The sequence below is a fragment of the Tauraco erythrolophus genome, chromosome 5 (assembly GCF_009769465.1).
Source record: "Tauraco erythrolophus isolate bTauEry1 chromosome 5, bTauEry1.pri, whole genome shotgun sequence".
Classification (NCBI taxonomy): Eukaryota; Metazoa; Chordata; class Aves; order Musophagiformes; family Musophagidae; genus Tauraco; species Tauraco erythrolophus.
In genome coordinates, this window is record NC_141469.1 from 18,041,747 (window position 1) to 18,064,403 (window position 22,657).

Below are 22,657 nucleotides of genomic sequence, written 5' to 3' on the forward strand. Positions count from 1 at the left end.
ACTGAAAACGATAAGAGTAAATCTTTTTTTCCATTTAAAAAGTATTCTCACAAAATCAAATTTCAAGGGTCTAACATTATATAGCCTTCTAATTTTCCAACCCATTCTGCATCCTTCATCTGCATCACTAGCCTTCTTATAGGGTCAGTATGTGTTCCAGACTGCACCCGGAATTACATTCTGAAAACAGAAATTCTTTGTAAATATAAAATGGCTCGTATATAAACTTCTGTTGATGTTTGAGAAAAGAGAAGAGAGACAAGCAAGAGTTGCAACCAAAATGACAAAGTGAACTGGAAGGAGGAGAAAACTACAAGCACCTACTTTTATTAGATTTTGCTTTTACATTTTAGGCTTAACCTAACCATTGGAACAGGAGTCTGGAATACAGTCAGATTATTGCAGCTTACTCAGTTTCAAATCATTGGCTAAAGTACAGTAAATGCCCTTCAATACCCTGCCGTGAAATTCAAGATACAGTGTTTTATCTTGCACTGTTCTTATGTAAAATGCTTTGGGAAAACAGCTTTGGAAAGTTGTCGGAGACTGCACGAGGGAAGTTACTAAATAATTCTCTAAATTTCTTCTCTTAAGATTGAATGGAAGCTTTCCTCTGGAAAAAGTCCTGCTATTAAGATGCTAACAGGAACAGTAACACGTAACAACCTAGCTGCCTATAACAACGGTACACAGTTTCTAGAATATTTTGAGGTAGTTGGGGGGGCATTTGTTTTGTTTGAGGGTGGTTTTGTGGTTTTGGTTTTTTGGTTGTTTTTATTTCTTAGTAAACACACAAGACTTACTCTGCACTTAGCCACAACTGACTTTAAAGCACAGGTGCTCGTTTGTTAGCTTACAAGTTGATGTTTTGAATTAACAAAGCAGGAACAACTTAACGTGATCCTGAACAAGTATACTCTGCTCCACAAACATCAGTGCCAGAATGAGCAAAGTTTTGCACAGAAGTGTAATTTAAATATATACATTTTAAAAGAAAAAAGTAATTAAAAAAATTGAAAAGGAAAATGAGCCTTGAAGAGATTCTCCTTCACTGCCGTCCCTGACAGTTTTCAGATGGGGGTATTTTACATACAACACTACAATAAAGTAGATGATTTCACAAAACATGCTTGTATAATTTTGTTAACATCATTACCAAAGTCTTCATCTCTCCAAAAAGCTCCTGGCAATCAACTATCCTTAAAAATGACGCAATTTTAAAGATGCATTTTGCCCACTTTCAATGCAGGTGAGTAGCTCGACTACTCAGTTCTCCAAAGGTCTGCTGGACTCATGGTTTCAAAGCTTACTATGTGAGCAACAGGCCTTTCGTAATTCCTTTGATCCTGTAACATAATTTATGTAAAAGGCATCTTTATTGTATTTTACCTGTTTCAGTGTGAGGGCTTTAGCTTTTTCTTTGGAGATGCCCATTTCCCACACACACACTGCTGTGCTTGTTCCTCCAGTGATGACGAGTTTGGGGTTGGGGCAAATGGCACACAGTATCTGACCCCACTCGGACAAACATTCGTAAACAATTACTGCCTAAAAATAAAGAAAAAAAAAGAATTACTTGCAGCATTAGTGTTTGGCAGAACAAAAATAAAAACCTGAGTGCCACTCTGCACGCTGACCCATTAAGTAACTAAGATATCGCTGCTACCTCTTACGCAGTTTTTCCTTAAGCAGAAGCAATTCCAGCCTCTACCATAAGATGCCTCAAGAGAGAATAAGAGAGATGAGCTTTAACTGCATAGATTTGATTCATGCATGTTTTGCAGACCTGGTAAAAAATTATTATTAATTGGTTTATGTCATTTTGCCGGTGTTCTGATGCAGACTATCAGATAGGGTGCAATAAAACATACGCAGTACAAGATTACTTCATTCACACACAAAATAAATTTCCACTGTTAAGGTGTTTTCACTGTTGAGTACTAATTGCTTTTGGTACATTCAGCACTGATATAAATTTCAGATTACAAACCTTGTCTGACTCGTAGGTACCCAGCCTACAGCTGAGGTCTGCGTAGCCCCAGGCAAAAGTTTTATTCCATGTAGGTGGGATGAGAACCTTATTCTGTTCTACTGCCAGAATGCCTTTATCAGTGCACACGATCTGTCCCACAGGCTCCTTGAGCTCTAAAAAAAAGAAGGTGGGGTTATGTTTTAGGGCTAGCACAGACAAATACTATCTGATCTCATTAAATACCTGATGCTTTGCAAAAGCAGGATCTCTGCATTGACTACGTTATACAAATCTTTGTTTCAACAGCAACAATGGCAATTTTGGTACGCTCTTAACAAATACAGGGCTAAGCACCATCAGTATAGGAGAGAACACGGACAGCTCTGATCCCACCTGCAATGCTGCGCAAGGTGTTCTTCAGACAAGATGCCTGTGGTCATTAAAAGCGATCATACCATTTTCTGCACAAGTAAACACAAATTTTTGGTATCGATTCCAACATCTTGGCCGAGCACTCCCACAGGCTTCATTCCTGACTACAGCCTGTGGTGTCCTACCTGTTTTCCCCCAAGCTTTGCAAATATAGATTAGTGCTTTCTAATTTCCTGTCTTAGAGTGCAGCCCTGCTATGTCCTAGGTAATAGTATGTCCTTCTCTCTTTGCTGCAGGTGGGCACAGATTCATTTAATCAACTAGGAAACAAATCACTGTATAGCATTTACCTGCCTCACAGATAATTAACTTTTGTTCAGTCCAATGTCGGATATGAAGTAAAAAAGCACCTTTTATCGTCACAGTGAAGCTACCAACACCACCCTTTCCTGCCAACACTTCTCAGTATTTCTTGGCACTGCAATAAGGATTCCTTCTGCTATGAAAATCACAAAATTGAGGCTATTGTAGGCCCGGAAGCAATGCACTCTGAATATTGTTTGTTAAGTATTAAACTGGCACAGATTTGGTGCTTCCCAAGTACACTTTAAGGTAGCTAAGAACATAATCTTACAGCATAATTAGCATATTATAAATTTGCCTTTCTCACACAACTACAGGCATTAAGAACATTAGAACAAAGCAAAACATGGAAAATGACAACCTTGCTGAAACTCTGAATGCTCTGGCAAAGAAACAGGAATAATTATTGTGGTTTTACAGCTTACCTTTCACTGGAGCAAGAGATGGTCGCAGGTTGTCCAAATGATGGAAAAAAATCTTGTCACTTGTGGAACCAGGGGGCACAGAGGTTCCCACAGCCTCTCCATTCAGTCGGCTTCTAACACGCTTTGGAGGGTGTGGTTTTTTAAAGAGCTGAAATCCATCAAGAAATTAATTGCCATCAAAAATTACAGGTTTACAAGAGCAAAAGCTTAAAAAGATCATCAGTACGTCCAATTTACCTTCTAAAAATTCTGCAGGTCAGCAAAGGTTACTTAACTGTTCTTAGTATTCACCAATAACTTGTGGCAACCATTTCAATAAGATTTCAACAAATAATACGAAATCCAACAAGGATATAACAAGCAAAGTATTTTTAAAGCTATCTCCAGTTGCAAAAGCAGTTGAAGTAAAGCAGGCAAAAATCCCAAAGTTGATGCATAATGTGGTATTAAATTCTAACCTAGGACAAATGGAAAGCTAATTTTTGGCTTTGAAACAAACTGTGTCCCACAAACAGCAGCTCACGCGCTTGGAGGCGGCCAGGCCACCAAAGAACAGAGTAACAGGATGGGTGGGTGTGTAACTGGACCACATATGACAATCACACACAAGAAATGCACCTTAGCACCTGGTTATCTTCTGCCTAGCTTATCATTACGAGTGACTGAATTTCCATTTTACCGCTTCAGTGACCATTCCTGGTATCTCAGACGTGTTGAACAAACTGATCGTTGCTTCTAATAAGACATAATCATCAATGACACGTGCTAAGGTTTATCACATGATAATCACTAATAAACATCTTGGATGGTAGATGGTACTAGAATATGTAAATGACAAATATAAACCTTGAGTGATATTTTGTAAGATTGCAATTATTCTTTCACAGAGAGGCTACTACAGCACTGGAAGGAGAACCAAAATTCCAAGGCTGAAAGTTATTTTCCTTACAGCCCTTTGAGATGTGTTACCTGCTTGTCTATCCAAAGCAGAGGGATCACGCATAAGCCTGAGGTAGCTGAGCTATGAGCATGCACATGTTTCTACTGCTTGCACCTACACTCTGGGTACGAAGGGTAACAACAGGCCTACGTGCCGCAGCTCTCCCTGAACTACGGCATGCCTCCCGTCTGGCTGGGCTATGAGAAGATGGAGAGAGAAGGCACATCATACAGTGCTGACATGGACAACTGATCTCAAAAAACTGCCAGTTCCAGTAAGAAAAAACCAACATCTCCTTTCTCCTTTGAGTGACCGTTCCTCTTGCTTATTTGTTCTACTCTGCCCCGCCTCCAACCCTAGCTGTGGCATCTTTGGACCCTCACACAGTCTGCAAGATCCCTTTTCCAAACGCAGCACCAGCTCTGGAATGTTTTGAAGCTCAACTTTTTAAACTAGGAAACAGAACCAGGGGCATTACTGGTGGAAGTGATGGGATAAAGAAGATGTAGTCCTCATATTACATTCTGTGCAGCAAAGGAGTGAAAAAGTGCACAGCAGCCGCATCACTGCCCCAGATTCCCTGTGAAAAGTCACAGAGGGTCATAGCAAAACTCTGCAGTTAGCTAAAAATGTGCTCCAAGAGCACTCACCATCAAAAATGACTTAAGGAAGTTTTGATTTTCCCGAGTTTATTGCAGTCTTCCTATTTCCTCTAGCAAAGTGTCATACAATTTCTGGTAGGTTTGTACCTAACAGCCATTTGAAGATTCAAGACCTTTGAACTCAGCTGCAATGCTCTTTCAACGCTCTTAGCATCAGTTTTTATCTGTTCATCTGGCTTTAGCTGGGCCATGTCTAATCATCATCACAACCCAGTGATTGATTATTACTTGAGGAGAAAACCCCACAGCCACTACATATCCAGACTATTAAGAGAGAGAGCAAGGAAGGAAAAGGAGAAAAGCAGCCACAGAGGATAGCAAAAACACCCTGAAGAAATGCCTAATTAAAAAAAAAAGAAAAAAAAGGAAAAGAAAGAAACCCTCAACATCCAAAAAAACCTAAAAACCCACACAGTAAGACTTTAGTTTTAATATCACATCTAATAATTTAATGTGATCTCTTAAAGAGAACACAAACTTCAAAGCTGCACCAAAAATGTGTCTATATAGCTTCTTAACTATAGCTGTCCTACAAGAGTCAATGATCTTAATTTAGAGGTTTTTTCCAGCAGTGTCTTCTAATAAAAGATGGGGCCAAGCCCTGCAGAAATTATTTTATTACAAGGTAACTTAAAATACCTAAACAGTAGGCATTACTTTGAAGTTCAGACTTTCACTGCTTCCCTCCAACTCCACAGCAGGAACATACTTTTTTTTTTGATGCTGATTTTTAGAGTTGAACCATAATTCATTTTGCCTTTTATTTTAAGGGTGCAAAGGGAAAAAAAAAAACCACAAAAAACAAATGACATTGCTAATCTCATAAGCAAAGCCCAAAGCTGATCTCTGTTGTGTTTATGATGGAAACATAAATGATTTCGCATCACTGGAACAGTATTTATGGAAAAGCACTCCCAGGAAGTTTCTCTCCCAAAACATGGTTCCGTTCTATATTAACACATTTCAATTCGAGTGTCATCTGGCAAATAAGAATTCTATGAAGGGTTTACCTGCTTTGGTATCTGTCCAAAGTTATTAATGAATCCTATGGTAGCTGTCTCTTTTAATGGATCATTGATGTTATATATGTCCACTTGACCCTCATAGAAGAGATGGTGAAAGACATTCACAGCTTCTACTGCAGCAGGACCTTGCTGTTTATAGCCAAAGATCAAGTCAATCCACTCATGCAGATGTGCACTCACAAAGTCACATTCCAGAGCCTGAAAATCAAAGGGCATGCATTAAAACGAGCCGTAGAGGTCATCGGTTGAGTCTACTACATCTGCCACAAGGAAAAACGCAGAATATATTTTCACATATTCTTGTTACATTTTGACACAGCTTTTCATTGAAGCAAGTCTTGTCTCAAGGTACTCCCTAGCCAAAAAGGATGGAGAGGAAACACCGGTTCTAGACCTTTGTAGCTATTAGACATCAACTCAGAACTCATCGACTGGCTAGTAGCTGTGAATGCATGAGTCAAGCTTGGATTAATATGCAGTGGAAAGTCCCAACTGCCGTTTACTATCGTCATTATTAAAATGCAAATTACCTCCCGATGAACTCTGATAAATTCACGAGGATCTCCTTTTGCCCATGGGGGGAGTATTACATCGCCAAGTTTAGTGCCATTTTGTTTGCAGCCTATAAAAACAAAAAGAAAAGAGAAAAATTTGGAGAGAAGCACTGAAACTGCATTGCAACAGCAACAGTGAAAGAAAAACAAAAATAAAGAATCAAATTCTAACACCCTTACTTTACAAAGCAAGCCACTTCAGTCTTTTCTTTAAAATAATGTGTCATTTTTAAACATCAGGTAATAAAACATGAAAAATTCTGCCTTGGTTGTTCATGTAGGATTGTTCGCAGGAGGAAGAATTCAAATATTTATTGCTAAGACTTTTGAAGATGATAATAGTGTTTCAGCAAATGCTTTTCAAAACAAACATTACCCTTCTAGCTAGGGGCGTTGATTAGATTACTCCTCCTCAGTTTTCACAACTTCATAATGTACAGTTTGAACTCAAAACTTTTACATTTCCCCATCAAGTGCTATTGGAACATAATTACTTTGTGGTTTGGTTTTTTTTTTTCTTCTTTCTATTTAAGTAAATTTCTGCTTTTCTCTCCCCATCACGGGAAAGACTCACTGCAGTGCATGAAAGTTAATGAAAACAGCAGCCAGTAAAACAGCCTTCTGCAATAACTGCACAACCAGCATCTTGTTCTGTCAGTTTAGCTCGCACCTAAGCGTCCAATCCTGCTACTGGAAACTGCTACCATAGTAGCTGCCCATTTTGCACCCAGAGGAATCAGCACAGCAAGGTCCATTGTCTTATCTCTTTTCAACTTCCTTGTTCTTACTCTGTGAGGAAAACTGGAACAAATGTGCTAGCCCCAATTTGAGAGAGGACATAGTTTCCTGTATTTGGCATCTGTTTAGTGTGTATATAGCAATGGCATGTCAATTGAGTATATTCTGAAGAAAATAAATCCCAGTACGAGACAGTGGAACAGCAAACTGTACTGAGAAGCCTTGGTGGAACAGTGCTTCACCCCAGGAGTTCTTTCCTTCACTATACAAACATTCTGTATCAAGGAATGGAATTATTGTCTTACCCATGAGAATGGCTACACATCACAGGAGTGCAGGCTAAATATTCACTTCCTAACAGCGAAGAATTAACCTAAACCCAAGGACACTGGTGATTCCCCTGGGCATGGTGTGGACACATACATTCATCTGGATCCCTGATAGCCTCTTTCCCACTCTGAACATTAAATGGTGGCACGTTGCAATTACAAAATGTATTTGTTAAGACTTTCCAGTTATATTCTTGTTTTGTCACTTGTTGCCAAGAGACAATTTCATGCTCCCTGTTGGCTCACAGGAACATCAACAAATTTCCAAGTTTACAGGGGTACACAAGTACTAAGTACATTGCTCCAACAGAAACATTGCAAGCATTACCAGACTTTGAATCTTCCTCTCTTTTTATCCGGGCGGAGAGGGAACAGGATTGCCATGAATTAGCACAACCAGAAGTACCACAGTGTTTAAGAGCTGTTCATAACAAAGCCTTTTCTACTGTTGTTCCAAACGCTCAGTGAAGAATTTCTAGGACTCCGATGGTCACGGTCCAAAATTATCAGATATGGAGCTAAGTGGACAAGACCTCAACATTTTTCCAGTAATGGCCTTACCCTTCTGCATGAGATATGCTTGGGAGAGGTTTTGCAGGGTGTTCTTCTGGTTTTGCTTTTGTTTTTGTAAGGTTGTGCTTCCAATCTCTTACAACACATTTTTAATAAAGGATTTGAGGCTGTTAAAACCTATGACTTGATTAACCTTTATCATTGCTATTAGGTTCACAGCACAGAGCTCAGAAAATAAGAGCTTAATGCCAAAAAAACCTTTAGGAATACTTTAAGAGGAAGTTCTAAAAGTGAAAACTTCAAACATATTTTGCAAAGCTTAAAAAATACACAAAAAGAGAGTAGCAAGTTATATGGAGAAAAATGCAAACCGCAGAAATTCCAAATAAAACATTATCTGTGCGTTTTGAACTGGTAAAAAAAAAAAAAAAACACAACTAAAACATGCCACTCCAAACAAAAATCCTTTTTGGGTATTTCAATGTCTTGTTCAGCAATTCTCAGAAAAAACTTTGCATTAACTGCTTAAAATGAACACTCACTGCTTGAGAAAATACCTTAAGTTTGATAAATCTGAAAAAATAAATCTGAGGTATGTCAGAGAAAATAAGAAATCCTGCTACACTCTTCCCAATGAAATGCTGAGTTCTGAATCATTCAGGCTTTCAAATATAATATTCAATAAACATGTAGTATCAGGAAAAACCACAAGTAGGTCCTGCTTATGCTTTCATGTCAGAACACGCAAGTCGTGTATCATTTTCTCATGCAGTTATACAGCTCTTTTTCTGCCTGTATTAGGAGACACTTTTCTCATGTTGGACTGTGTAGCACTGCTCTCACACCTGTAGCAGTGCTATTAAGCTCTTTCTGCCTACCTAGGTCAAAATTGTTGGAATTGAGCAGGAACTCAGGGAGGTAGAAGAACTCTGGGATGAGCTCCTTCACGTCTGCCATGTTGTGCTTCGATGCTGAATACCAAGCCTCCCGTACGCTGTGAAACATTCGGTCAGCCAGGTCGAAGTGACCGCCCTGTGGGACAGAGCGAGAAGCGTGTCAGCATCAGAGGATCTCTCAGCACAGCAGATTTTGCCAAGAGGACAAATCAAAACATCCTCTGCCTAATAAGGACACTATAGACCATAGCATGTTTCTTCCTCTAACACAATGGACTGAAACAGCTGCATTACTTTTTGGTACAAAATAATAGTAAACATGAATCAATGAGATACAGATACACTGAATTGTAAGACAGAGTAATCTAGTCTTATTCCAAAGTTTAGTCTCTTCCAGAGAAACACAAATCTTTTTGCCTGATGGCTTCTGCCTAGGAAATATTTAAGATGTAATGTTACAAATCCCATTACCCATCAAACTGGCAAACAATTCCAGGCTCTGCAAATGTTTGTTTATTTTAACATTCAGTACTAAAATGGCTCTTTGGATAGACGTCTTTGTTTAAAATAACAGTCTTTCAACACCTTCAGCACAGAACTGAACAACTGGCATATGAGTCTTTCAACAACAGACAAACAAAGCATGATGAGCAAAGTATTTTTCACAATAAAACTTGCTTTGGTTTTTGTCTGCTGATATTTTATTCCGCATACGTTTAGAAAAATATTCAAACTACAAGAAAAAAAAAGTGAGTTCCATTACATTTTTTACAAAGAAATGTCAGAAACCTCCCAGGCAATAACCTCTCGGCTAAATATATTTCTTCTACCATATTTGATGAAAACAAAGCTCATGGATCATGTTTTTCACTTAGGTCTCAAATGTACAGCAGGAAAGAAACAGGAAGTGAGATGATCTAATTTTTACCTGTAACCGTAAGAAAATCTGAGTAAAAGGCTCCATCCGGACAAGATAGGAAGCCACTATCATGGCCGAAGAATAGTGAGTCCCATAGTGATAAGCTGGAGTTTCCCCTGCAGAAGATTAAAAATCATAAATATAGAGCAAATAAAGCAGTGAGGTGACAGAATCAGTACTAACTGAAGAAAAATCTAATAAATTGAATTAGTGCTGCATTTTAATTACTCTGCGACCTTGGACACGTTTGCAATTGGAATTTGTAATTTCCATTCTCGAGAACCTGAAAGTTTTATGTTTTGTCATGGCCACCGCTTGAGTTTTGGCTGCAGTCCAGCAGCCCTAAATCAACAGGCTTCTGCAGAGCCATGCTGAATGGTTGGTCATTTTTTATTTTAACTAATTGAAACGTTGCAGCGCAGCTATGGCGATTTCTGCTGCAGAAACTTTTTTTAAAAAATTTTTTTTTTTTTTTTTTACTTTCAGTCTTATTGGTTACTGTGGAATTACAGGCTTGGGCAGAAACACGTCTCAGAATTGTTGGCTACAGATTTTGTACAGCTTTTACTTTCTGAACTTCCTGGCAAAAAGTCTGCATAAATACACTTAGAACATACTGATTCATTTCTAGAAACAAACGTCTTTGCCACCTGCTGTTGTTTGATACAGAACAGCACCGCTGTAGTTAAACAAGCTTGTGCCTTCAGAAAAAGCACACGAGAAGAAATGTATCATATAATAGCTGCCTTGCCAAACACACAAGTTGTATTTTCAACATATAAGGAAGCTCTAAAATCAAGAATATATTACTTAATTGCATCTCATTCTGAGTTTGGTTTTTTTTTTTCAGCTAAGAAAATGCTCTTTTCTTAGCAAAAACCCATGCATTAAGACAAAAAATGAAAAAGCTAGAGTACTGCTGATGCACAAGTATTCCCATTCCTTTGTTCAACTTATTTTCTTGCAGCAGCACTCAAACTCTATTAGTAGAGACAGCTGGTTGTGTGCTTGACATGCCTGCCCATTCTAGCCTTTGGACAATGTTAAACTGTTCTGAATGTGCAACTGTTTTGTCTGTTTTTATATATAAACAAAAGCTGTCATTTGGATTTAAAACAAACAACACAGCAAGAAAACCAATGCCCCTTTGCTCTAATATAGTATTTGTTGGAGAGCCACTAAACCACATGGTAGAGTTCTGCATATCCATATCCAGACCTCTTGACCTATAATATCAAACTCCATAACTCCCTCCCATCACGTGGCAGGCACACGTCTCTCTCCTCTTCCTGCAAGATGTATCATTACTTACCATTGGGATCTTCCCAGTCTTTGTATCGCTTCTTGTACTGGGCTAACCTGTCTTCTGTTTGAGCTCCCATGGGCTTGGCCAGGTTCCTGAATGTCTTCGGATTCGTAAGATCCAGTTCCTTTAAAAATAAAACAGATACCAATTTCATTAAAAAAAAAACCAAAACAAACCAAACCCTTTTAACACTGCTGATTACCACATTTAGCACTACATACCTACAAAGGCTATCATCTTTGTTTTCTAAACACACAGCAGGTGCAATGTTGGATATGCTTAGAACAGTCCTTCAGTCTGACCTGAGAGTCAGTATTTTTTATTTTAAGTTACATCTGGGCTCCGAATGACTTTTGCCCTGCTCCCCTCATCCTGTTCCCTGATTGTTCCTAATTCTGTTCTTGAATACTTGACTTGCACCTTAAGAATATATTATGTTATGGTCTAGCTAGTAGCAACAGCTACCCACAAAAGCACTAATGGGATGTTTAATCTTTTTCAACTGCAAATTCTTCACTGTGGGGCCAGATTTCATAGTAGCCCCTATCACAGCCTTCTGGACAAGCACGCTTTCTCTGTGGGAATAATTTCCTTCAGGAAATTCAGTGGAAAGCTAATGCAAAGACTTACAGGAACTGCTGCAACACAGAGAGGCAACTGCCTTAGAACAAGCTATGTATCCTGCTCCTCATCTGTGCACAGTCCAACAACATCTGTAAAATCAGCGCGGGCAAGGACTTGCCAAGAACCTCTAATAACCTACCCACTGATAAGTGGGAGAAACATTACAAAATAGGTGAACTCAAACAATAAAGATAAAGATAAAGTCTCAGTTTTACCAAGACTGTATGAGCCAGCTGTAATATTTACAAAACCTCCACCACATAAAAGATGACTGACAAGGCTGACAAGATATTTTGTTTACCTCCGAATCATAGTCTGCGAGGATCCAGGGAAAGACAGGGTACTGCATGAGATCGTTATAGGATCTGCCCGCCAGAGTGTTTAAGTGCATCAGGTACTGGAAGTTACTGATTTCTCCTCTCTTAAGGAAGACAGATAACAGCACTGTAAAGTGTTCACTTTGCAACAAAAAAATGCCAAGGTGTTCAGCTCTCCCCAAACACACGAAACTTACTTCACTGGCACAGTGCTCACTCTACTTTTACTACGGTCCCTCCCCCTTGCATTTTCAACAGTAGAACCATTTCCTATTTAATGCCAATATCACAAAATACTACAAACTAAAATGCTGAGATACACTTTCTATAGTAGTATGTTTCACCTGTTTAATAAGAGGATGCAACTTATGCTCATTAATTACGTATCACTACAAAATATGGAATTTCATCAAAAAAACACCATAGAATTTTCATACTTACTTCCCATCTTTGAGTAACAGATTTTTCCCCCACTAAAGTGCTAAGTAAGCCAGACCTAATGGGAAGAAGGAAGAGCATTTTCTGACTTAGCAGAAAGATCTGGGTTGTATCTTCACAAGACAATCCAAAGTTGTAAGATTAAAACTTGTGAATAGTGACAAATAGAAAAACAGGGCTCTGTTCCTTTTTGCTTTAGCAGTGCCTTTTTTATTTCTAAATACAGACTGTTAAAATTATGCACATTAATTATGCAATTCCGTGCAAGTACGAATGTATCTAACAACAGGCTGTCCACAAGGAAAATATCTTTAACAAGGTGGACAAATTTAATGGCTTTGGCACTCTGAATCCTTTCAGAATGTATCTGTATACCAATAACATTAATCCTGAGAGTATGTATTAATTAGTAAGAAGATATACCAATGCTGCCAATGATACTATTATATTTAAAATAATTAGAGCACAACATCACTAGTTATTTATTCTGGTAGTGGCCAATTTTAAATTAAGGGTGCAGTACTCTCCAGTGAATCCTGCCCTGCAAGCATCATTTATTTGAAATTGATAGAGCTTCTGAGGAAGAGAATCACCTACCCTTGCTCTACGCTGGTGTTTGGTCTCTGCCCAGACACGGACTCCGAACTGTCAGTTAGAGATGGCACCACAGCCAAAAACCTGCATCAACAGTTAAAAAGGAGATTAAGATTAGTGTTCCTGTCCTCAGTATGTCTTCTCCTCAGAAACAGAGTGCATTTAGTACAGTTACAGTCTTCATTTTGACCAGCTACGTAACATCTTCAACCAAACTGGAACAACCCTTTTCTGACCAAACGTGTACTGCAAGCTTCATGGGCAGGAGTTAGCGCTTCCCAGTGGTTCTTTCACGCAGCTCTGAGTTGCTACCAGGTCATCCACTGCCTAACACCCATCACTCTTGCAATCTGCTCCTGGTTGTTAGGTCACTGTAGGCTCAAATATGGCTCAACACAGATATTTTCAAGCATTCAGATTAAATGTTCTAACTTATTTTACAATACCTTTGATAAACTTTGTTTCGAACCCCTTTTTGGAAAGCTAGAAGATAGTTCCGTCCGTCTCCTGAGAAAACTTCTATTGCAATTGGCTGAAAACAAAGAGAGGGCAAACCCACGTCAACACTGACACATTTGCTCGTCACCTCTGAAGGTCAGGCGCAGACCAGTTGAGTCATACTGTACTACATCTGACACCAAATTATGGTGAAGCACACTTCGCTTAGCGCAGCCAGATGTTTTATTTTCGCAACACTAAAACTCATTAATGCACCCAATAAACTAAACCATGGTAAGCCAAACGTTCAACAGAATGCCTGTCTTAAGCACTTCAATTTCAACACAGTGAATAATTTTCAAATACTGATCAGTCATGTATTTATTTTACTTTTTAAAAACAACAACATCGTCAAAAAATTCCAAAGTTGGCTCCTCAACTCAAATATGGCATGCAAGTTACCTGCAAAAGATATCTCCTTTTATGTACTTCCTTGATATCTTCATATGCAAAAATGCTGCATGTTCTTTTGAGCTGACTTGGACCTTGCCTTGCTCCCCTAGGTATGATTGGCTCATGCATCCTGTAAATGAACATAAACAGGCAAGAGAGAAGTGGTTAAAAAGAAGATAAATTAAAAGAATTATTCTCTTCATTCATATAAGAGTCCAGTTACAGAAACAGCTGATTTTCACAGCATACCATACTATATTGATCAATTTGTGAGCACAGAGGAAACTGCTCCTGAAGTTTTTCCGAATCTGACATTATTTTGGAGTTGACTCCTCAAAAATCTCATTAAATACTTCTTGTTCAGCTATTAAAGACAGAGGAAACTCACTATTAATCTACTCACTTTGGGGGCAGTGTCTCAATATCCCGTATTTCTCTGGTGGCTGTCATAGTAAACCCATCAATAACATAGAAGTGTTCTTTCCCGAAGAGAAGCAGCCCTTCACTGGTGTCAAGGCCCTGGACCCGAGCACAGCGGTACATATGCTGAATCTGTAATGAAAAGCAGATACTTAGCAAAATGAGGTTAACGAGCTCAGGTTCACGCCACTGCATTTTTATAACAAGCCCTAGACACTGTTTTATCACTTGTAGATACAGCAAAAATTATGCTATTTTTTCCCCTTAATCAGAGATGAATTTTTCCCTTTAATCAGATTCCCAACACCTGCAACTGGGAAGGGAGTTAGATAAAGCCTCCTCTGCATAATACAGACTGATATATTTACCAACTTATCCACTTGCACCATGCTGCTTAAGCATATTTTAGAACCTGCAGCCACTTGACTCTGATCACAAATGTTATTTACTGGTATACTTCAGATGGACGAAGTCTGAAATACCAAATATGCAGCATGGTCATTCAACACTGTTCTTGGGGGGTAAAATACTAGTTATCACGGGTTTTCATTTTAATGAAGGGAACAATTAATTGTAGACAGTCTGCCAAGCTGAGCTTTTATATTTTTCAACATATCTTTTCCGTCTGGACTCATGAAGCTGACAGGCTAATAATCCAAGCATGGCATAGCTTGCAGCTTTCATTTCAGGACAGGCTTTTTTTTTTTCCCTAGCAGGGAGAAGGAAAGAAAAAGAATGTTTCCAGTACAGGGTTTTCAGCTCAGGACCTCTTTGAAGCAGAGTACACATCTGGTTTCAGGGAAGAAGCTAATGAAACATTAAGCTAATTGAGCTGTAGATCAGGGAAGGTATTTAGGACATTTATTCATGCTTGCGACATGTAACGCCGAAATTCCAATACAGTAAGCGTTTAGTGTCTTTGAAGTACACAGTACCTTCTCTCCTTCTTCGAGAAGTCGAAGTAGAGTTGTATTGTCAGTTTTCTCCTCTTCATCAATCGAACTCCCCTCAACAATTTGATCCTGTGATTGGTCCTGGTTCTCATCATCTCCTCCATCAGGCGCAGAGCGAGATCGTTTCAGGGGAGGCTTCACCAGGCCTGGAAAAGAAGAACAGAGACAGATAAATAAAAACCTGACACATAAAAATTCACTTCACAAAACCTACTGAACTTCAAAATTAGTGATCCAATGCTAAGACAGAAAAATAAGTCCTACAGGACCCTTACACTTATCTTAGTGCAAATGCACAAGAAGACATACAGGCAGATAAATTTAAAGAAAACAGTTCAGGACGGAACAAATGATCTAACCTTTGACTCTTGCAATAGTGTCCTCCCCATGTTCTGGCTCCTGCTGAGTTGTTTCCCCCACTGTATTCTCTTCTATAGCATCCTGAAAGACTGCAGGGTTTCCAGAAGCCAGGCGCATGTAGTACTCCTTACTGTCATAACTTATAGCCCTTCGGTAACGAGCAGGTTTCTTGGAAATAATTGAAGAAATTGCTTGGTCAGTTAAACTCCTCACTCACTTCAGTGAACGTGTTTCAGGAGTACTGTGTGCAGCACCGTGCATGCCCACCAAGTGTTTTGTGCGTGCTCAGTCATACACCAACACAGACAGAGACTCTTCACAGCAGATCTAATCTGCCAGCTAATTTGAAAGGGAGCTATTCAGCCACTCCAGTAATAACAGGGTTGCAGAAATGCCTGCAGATAAACCTACAACGTGAGAAATAAGAAGTGTGGCCAGTATGTTATGAACTGGCACAGAAAGCTGGAACACTTGTGCTTAAGATTGATAGATCAGATGGCCATTTGATCACCTTTCATGACTCCCTACAACATATACAGCTTATTCGTTAGCCAGCTAACTTCTTTGCTAGGCAACAGTTTCAATTAAAAAATTGCCTAAAGGAAAGATACAGAAATGTGGAAGTTGATACAAACTAAAAGCAGCCAGGGACTGTCTTAATTAAGACTCATGAATCCGTAATTAATTCAGTTGTTTCTTTTTTAGTGAAGTTTCTGATGGTTTGTGGGCAGGAAACCAGCACAAGAGTATCCATTTAACCAAAGTAATTCTTTGAGCACCCTTTGTACCTTTGGGTGACAACAGCTGATTACGATATGTTTCATTATGGTGGTGGTGTGGTGGTGGTTTTTTTTTGTTTTGTTTTGTTTGAGGTTGGCTTCATAAAGGAGGTTTTTTTTTGGTTGGTTTTTTTTTTTTTCCTTTGTCCATCTCATCCCCCACCACAGGCTAATTCTTATGTTACTCATTTGATTATGGAGGTAACATTCAAAACAGAACTAACAACTAAATGAGGACAAGAAATATGTCAGAATGACCACAGGAGATACAGGTGAAGATGAAAGAGGTATCAAAAGTCCAAGAACCTTTCCAAAATTAAAACACATTGATGCACACCAATGGATGAAAACCCATTGATTTTACACTGCAGTTGAAAATTTTCTTCTCTTGACTACTGCTTACCCCCACTCTCAAGCTCTGGAGAGCTTTGTGAATGTGTTCAGTTCTCCATCACAAACATTTTTTTTGTGTTGTTTTGTAGGATTATTTCTGACGAATTTCAAAATTAGGTTGGGATAATTACAAAATATTATTATAAATCCAGTTCAATGCTCTACATTATGTAGAATTGTAGAATATCACATTTCAGTCAAGATTTTCCCTTGTCCACTTTTGCAGTAATAACTAGAAATACATAAAACATGGGGGGTTTTATTTTATTTTACTTTATTTTTGGTTCCTCTGTATGATAGCATAGTGGGAAAACAAATGACCCTTAAAAATCAAACTAGCTTCATTACAAGTGGATGTCGGGATGACAAAGAGATTAAGATCAGCAACACAGAGATTTATTATTTCAAATTGGCTGCCTCCAAAATAAAAAAATGTAAGGCTCTGATCTAATTTGCTCACTTATGTTCAACTAAGTCTTCACTTCTTATTATCACAAAATGCTACTTAAATGATGCTTAAAACCTCTGCAGAAACAACTTAGGCATAGCCTACAAAGAGAAATCCTCACTAGCACTGCTAACACGAAGAAAGGAAAACTAACAATTTATGTTAGATTTTCTGTATAATAGAATTAATTCCATTTATTAGTTTATTGTTGAATATAATTCAAAAGGAGTGAACGCACATTACACATTGTACTTAGTGATGGGCAAGACCGTGAATGTAATTAATAGAGAAGCTGCATAAATACCCGTAATGTTTGCAGAGCAGCCACTTCCAAACAAACCTGTTATTCTCAAAGCAGGATTCATATTTTTTGAACAAATTTGTATATTTCATTAAAAGTAAAAATGAGAAGAGTCAGGTAAGAAATAAATTAATCTGAGCTCTAACAGAAGTAGCCCTGTTACAGCCCATTATGGCCAAAAAGGAGAAAAACTGCTCACCAGACCCTCTCTTAGAAAGAAACACTTACTTTCCCAGTAAGTGCTTCCAAGTGATCATGTTGCCCATTACTAAACATGTCCCACCGACCATTAGTTCAGATCCCAAAGCCACAACACTTCACACAGTGAGAACAGTGATAGCACAGCCCAACACAGCCTGTTAGTGTGCAGCAAGAAGGTAAGATCTACAGAAAGTTTTATTAGACGAAGGTTGAGGAGAGCACAGTAACATCTTCTAACGTGATTACTGAAAAAACCTTTAGGCCTGGAAATATTTACTGAAAGAGCAAGTTGAAAGCCAAACGTAGAAGCCTTGTTAAGATTGCCTAACATGCAGGAGGGAAAAAAGTTGTATTTATTTTACATTCTTTCAGTCAGTGTACTTGTTTCTTTACCTTTTGAGGAATGGTATCATCAGATGTCTCAGGAAGTCTACTTGAGAAGTCAGACTGAAAACAGGGCATCAATTACATAAGCATCAGAGAAAGAACACTTTTGAGAAGAACGTATGATGGCATGTTCTCCGCTTTGTGTGAATTAGACTGGCACTACAGCTATTACGGGTCAGATTGCAAGAAGACAAATACACCTAATGGATTAAAACTGTCTGAACGTTATTTTTTGTTTGCTTGTTTTAAGAACTTTGATACTGGTGCTTAATTTGAGGGAAAAAATTCCTGCATGCATACACACATGGCTAAAAAGACACAACAAAGACTGCTCCATTTCTTAAAAACGGTGTTCCAAAATTAACAGGAACTAACTGCCAAGCTTTCAAAGGCCACGTGCATTTCCACTACACAGCCCACGTTCATATTGGCTGGTGGATGAAAGCACATTTCACAAAGGCACCTAAAGCAAGGCCTGTAGCCTGTCCAGTTTTTCTTTTTTTTTTTTTTTTTTTCAGATCAGTGCTTACCACATTATCTAGCGTTAAGGCCGAGAACTCAGACTGAAACCTCCCAGAGTTATGGTACTTCTCAGCCTCTAGAGGCTAGTGGAGATGCTTCTGCTGATCCCTGGCATGATCACTCAGCTGATGCAAGCACACCTCATCTTATATGGCAATTGGCAGGTAGCCTTCAAGTTCACTTAGTTTTGAGCCAAATGATTCAGTCCCTTCCCTAAATATGCTAGGAAGAGCAACTGGACCTTACCCACCATTTAGGACATACAGACAGAATACCAGGTAATACCAACAGAGTAAAACACGTTCCTTAAGAAAAACTTATTAAAAAAAAAATTACAGATTTTACAACAGGGCATAAAATTACTCAACACAAAATCTTGAATACTTACCAGCAAGTTTGTTTCTTGCTCAGCTTCGGGCATGTAGGGATATTGAGTATAAAACATGTCATTTCGCACCATCTTCTTCCTCATTCTGCAGGGACCCTCAGTCATCTCCAACATCCACTTGTCGAGATGGGAGCCAATGGGGGGACCCCACAAACCTCGCTCTCGGAGTAGCTCGTATTCAATTTGAGACCACTCTTCTGTCACGTATTTTAGCGCATTCTGCTGACGCTGAATGCAAAGACATTTGTACACGCATCAGGAGTGACGCTTTTAAGCCTGTCTCTGATGTGAGCAGAGACATTTTCACTACATTACAGAAAGAAGTGTAATAATTCATAATTCTAGCAGCATTTTCTAGTGCATCTTAATGAGGTTTCTGGTGTCAGTTACCGTAAAAGCAGGGTTTGTATCGTAGCCTTCTCAACAAAAAAGGAAAAAAAAAGAAGGTAAAATCTCTGCTTTGGGTTTGTATCATTCATTGAATGTATTTCTAAACGGCAGACAAGAAAGAAATGTAACACTACATTGATTTTGAAAGAGATTTTTAAAAAGGAAAACAAAAATTGTTTTTGGAGGCCTACCTTGCTTGTATCTACACTGGAGAGAGAAGTTAAATAAAGCAAAATTTGGCGGTGGTTGTTTTTTTTTAACTGATTGCCTTCAATGACATACTTCTCTTGGAAACTAATTTCTTAAGATTTATAGCACAAAGCTCAGCAACCAGTTTGAACCAAAGGTCTTTGGGGATGTTAGGAAGAAATCGCAGGGTGCAATGATTTCATTCTGGAAGGGACAGAGCAGCCACCTTCTATTGCTGCATGATTTGGGAAATGTACCATAAAATTTTCTTTGTGCTACTGTAAAAAGTAGTTTTGCACACAATGCTTCTCTGCATCTTAAGTTTTTAGGTGATGTTTTAGAAAGACAGCATATTCTAGCATATTTCCAATCTCTTTTTTTTTTTTGTATGCTTCTAAGGAAAGCCTACTTAAGCTTCTTGAAAAAAATCAAGATTTAACTTATGTAATCACGCTACAATAGTTTTCCTTTACAACTAGATCAAAATGAGTTTATTTGATTGCATTTAAAAAAACCCTTTAAAATAACTATCTAAACATTCAAGCATTTCACCAATCACAACCTAATATTTTACAAGCCTCACACTGAGAAACGGGATCAGTATAACTTAACAGGTCAAAATATCAGTGTTAGGTAAGTAATTCTCTGAACCATACCTCCTGATATTCTTTATATTGCATATCAACCAGGTCCCGAACCACTGCAATGTGAGTAAACATCCACTGGGAGATTTCCTAATACGAAGGTAGGACAGACAGAATGACACTTTATAAAAGCAGGTTTTGTTTGAACGAAAAGCCTATGAATACATCACCTTGCTAAACTTGATCATAAAGGATAGTTTCTTAAAAAAAAAAAAAAAATTACTTAGATGATAAATTTCAAAGTACTGCATGCAACAGTATTTAAGGTTTTGTTTTGTTTGGCATTTTCTTTTTTTTTTAAATTTTTTTCTAAAAAGGTAGTAAATTAATGTATAGGAATATCCTTTAAAAGAAGCTGGCAAACATTTGGAAAAATCTTCCAAACACAGTTCAGAACATTCTCAAACAGCTAAAGATTGGCGCTGACAAACATTACTACTTTTTCCTATTTCAAGCAATATTTTGTGGATGCTGCCTAGTTTGTTGGAAATCCTCAAGACACCCAGCACTCTTCACTCCGTACCGAAATATATCTCTTTTCACTTATTGCTCCCTCTACTGATACAACCAGCAACAGTTCCTGTCAGCTCAGTTTGTTTCTTCCTTTTCATCTCAACGTGTATGCCTGCTCACCAGGAAAAAGACTGAGAGCACTGAGAATTCTTTCCTTTAATCAAAGCCACTGAATAATTTCCAGATCAGGAAGAGAACTAGCAATGTATTTTTTTCCACAGGACACAAACTCCTGATTAAGTCAACAGGAGTTACACATTTCCTTGTGGCAGGAATACACCTGCCCCCCTTGACCCAACATGTCCCCAGTGTTTCAAATGCTAAATGCAGTAAGAACTCAATCCTCCAAAACTTCCAAATCTCTCTCTTTCCTTTGCTTTCGATGTCTCAAATACTTTATACCGACTCCTTAAAACACACCACCAGGTACTGTCCTACTGAGAGCACCACTGCTGATCTAACTTTTTATTTTATTTTTTTTTTTAAGCAGGCAGGTTTGTAAAGCATATGTCCAGTTCTACCATCACATATTGTTTTGCTGACCTCTTCTCTGTAGTACAATAAAAACTGTGCAAAGCAGCACTTGTTTAGTCATGATGCATACAAGTTCACATAAGGATTTTTTTTAAACCATATAATATTGAGGAAGAAAAGGAAGGGAAAAAAAAAAAAAGACAAGCATCTATCTCACAGCTTCCATTTCAGAGCGGTATTGCAAACTGAATGTAAGACCCAGACTAGCAAAGCAATAAAGCACATATGTAACCAGAAGCAGCTGAGCAGTCTCACCAACAATGACAAGCACAACTCTTGACTTGATGTTACAGATACGCAGATGCACCTACTAGATAAGGACACACAGAAGCAAGATGCCCAGTCTGTATATTTAAAAAGCACCAAGCATCACATACCACTTCACAGGATTACTTACACTGGGATATTTACCACAAACCCTAAACATATATTGCTGGATTTTAGATTGCGTGTTCTTAATTGAAAGAAATTACCTGTGTAGAGAGGTTGTGTTTATTGAGCCCACTCTCCTTGCGACTTCTTCTAGAACCAGTCAGTTTAGAGAGGCCGAACCCACTGCTAACTCGTGAAAGTTTGGACTGCGTGGTTGGAACCAAAGCCTCCCCTCTACTGATGCATTTCTTCTCGTGAGCTGAAAAACAAAGAGAAAGTGTCGGGAGCACTTTTAGGTGGGTTTTTTTCCTCCCCTCATTATAATTGTTTTTTAAAATAGAATCACCTTTGCTGCTGCTTTAAAAAGGTGAGTATTGGAGGGATTAGGGTTTTTTTTTTTGTGTGTGTGTGTGTGTTTTGTTTGTTAGGGTTATTTTTGTTGTCTGTTTGTTTCAAGAGTGCCCAGCAGCACTCATATTCATTACTTCTATGAAGAAAGATCCTCAGGTGAAATCTGGGAATTGCTTGCATTTTGAACTGAAGCATGACAAAGATTTGTTACTCCTTTTCTCGATTATCAAAATTGGGGTCCATGAGCTATTAACTCAGTCCTCATCTGCAGAGGCGAAAACCAGCTATGTATAACAAAATTATCACCTAGCCTTCCTCTACTCCCACTGATTTTAATTTTGCTGATTTACATGCCTTAAAGAACAAGTGGACATGCCAAAGAAGGGAGACAGCATCTGCAGAAGTATTTTTTTCTCAAAACAAAAAAACTGTTCCAAAAACAGTTGCAAAGATGACAGAATTTATATCATTTACATTACAAACAGTAGATACTAGTGAAAAAAAGTGCTGCTGAGCAGCCATCTCTCTAGCTAAAAAGGAGCTACAACGTGACCCGTCAGTAACCAATGTGGTGGCAAAAGTATGCTGTTTTGAGCAGAGAAGTCGGTGGGCCTGCTGCACCTTTTTGTGCATA

At 38.5% G+C, this 22,657-nt stretch overlaps 1 protein-coding gene across 3 annotated transcripts in view; it reads right to left on the reverse strand.

Moving 5' to 3' along the window:
- The window catches only part of WDFY3 (WD repeat and FYVE domain containing 3), a 122,812-nt gene that overhangs the window by 6,759 nt on the left and 93,396 nt on the right, over positions 1-22,657 (reverse strand). For all 3 annotated transcript variants that reach the window (XM_086611512.1, XM_086611513.1, XM_086611511.1), the window contains 20 exons: positions 21,774-21,931; positions 20,266-20,343; positions 19,031-19,258; positions 18,127-18,180; positions 15,611-15,779; positions 15,234-15,397; positions 14,282-14,430; positions 13,888-14,008; positions 13,434-13,519; positions 12,991-13,071; positions 12,397-12,451; positions 11,940-12,059; positions 11,021-11,138; positions 9,718-9,824; positions 8,772-8,925; positions 6,290-6,381; positions 5,745-5,957; positions 3,133-3,280; positions 1,991-2,145; positions 1,390-1,548 (listed from right to left, as the gene is read on the reverse strand). In XM_086611512.1, coding sequence (XP_086467638.1) covers positions 1,390-1,548; positions 1,991-2,145; positions 3,133-3,280; positions 5,745-5,957; positions 6,290-6,381; positions 8,772-8,925; positions 9,718-9,824; positions 11,021-11,138; positions 11,940-12,059; positions 12,397-12,451; positions 12,991-13,071; positions 13,434-13,519; positions 13,888-14,008; positions 14,282-14,430; positions 15,234-15,397; positions 15,611-15,779; positions 18,127-18,180; positions 19,031-19,258; positions 20,266-20,343; positions 21,774-21,931 — 2,609 coding nt within the window. The remainder of the gene's footprint in view (positions 1-1,389; positions 1,549-1,990; positions 2,146-3,132; positions 3,281-5,744; positions 5,958-6,289; positions 6,382-8,771; positions 8,926-9,717; positions 9,825-11,020; positions 11,139-11,939; positions 12,060-12,396; positions 12,452-12,990; positions 13,072-13,433; positions 13,520-13,887; positions 14,009-14,281; positions 14,431-15,233; positions 15,398-15,610; positions 15,780-18,126; positions 18,181-19,030; positions 19,259-20,265; positions 20,344-21,773; positions 21,932-22,657) is intronic.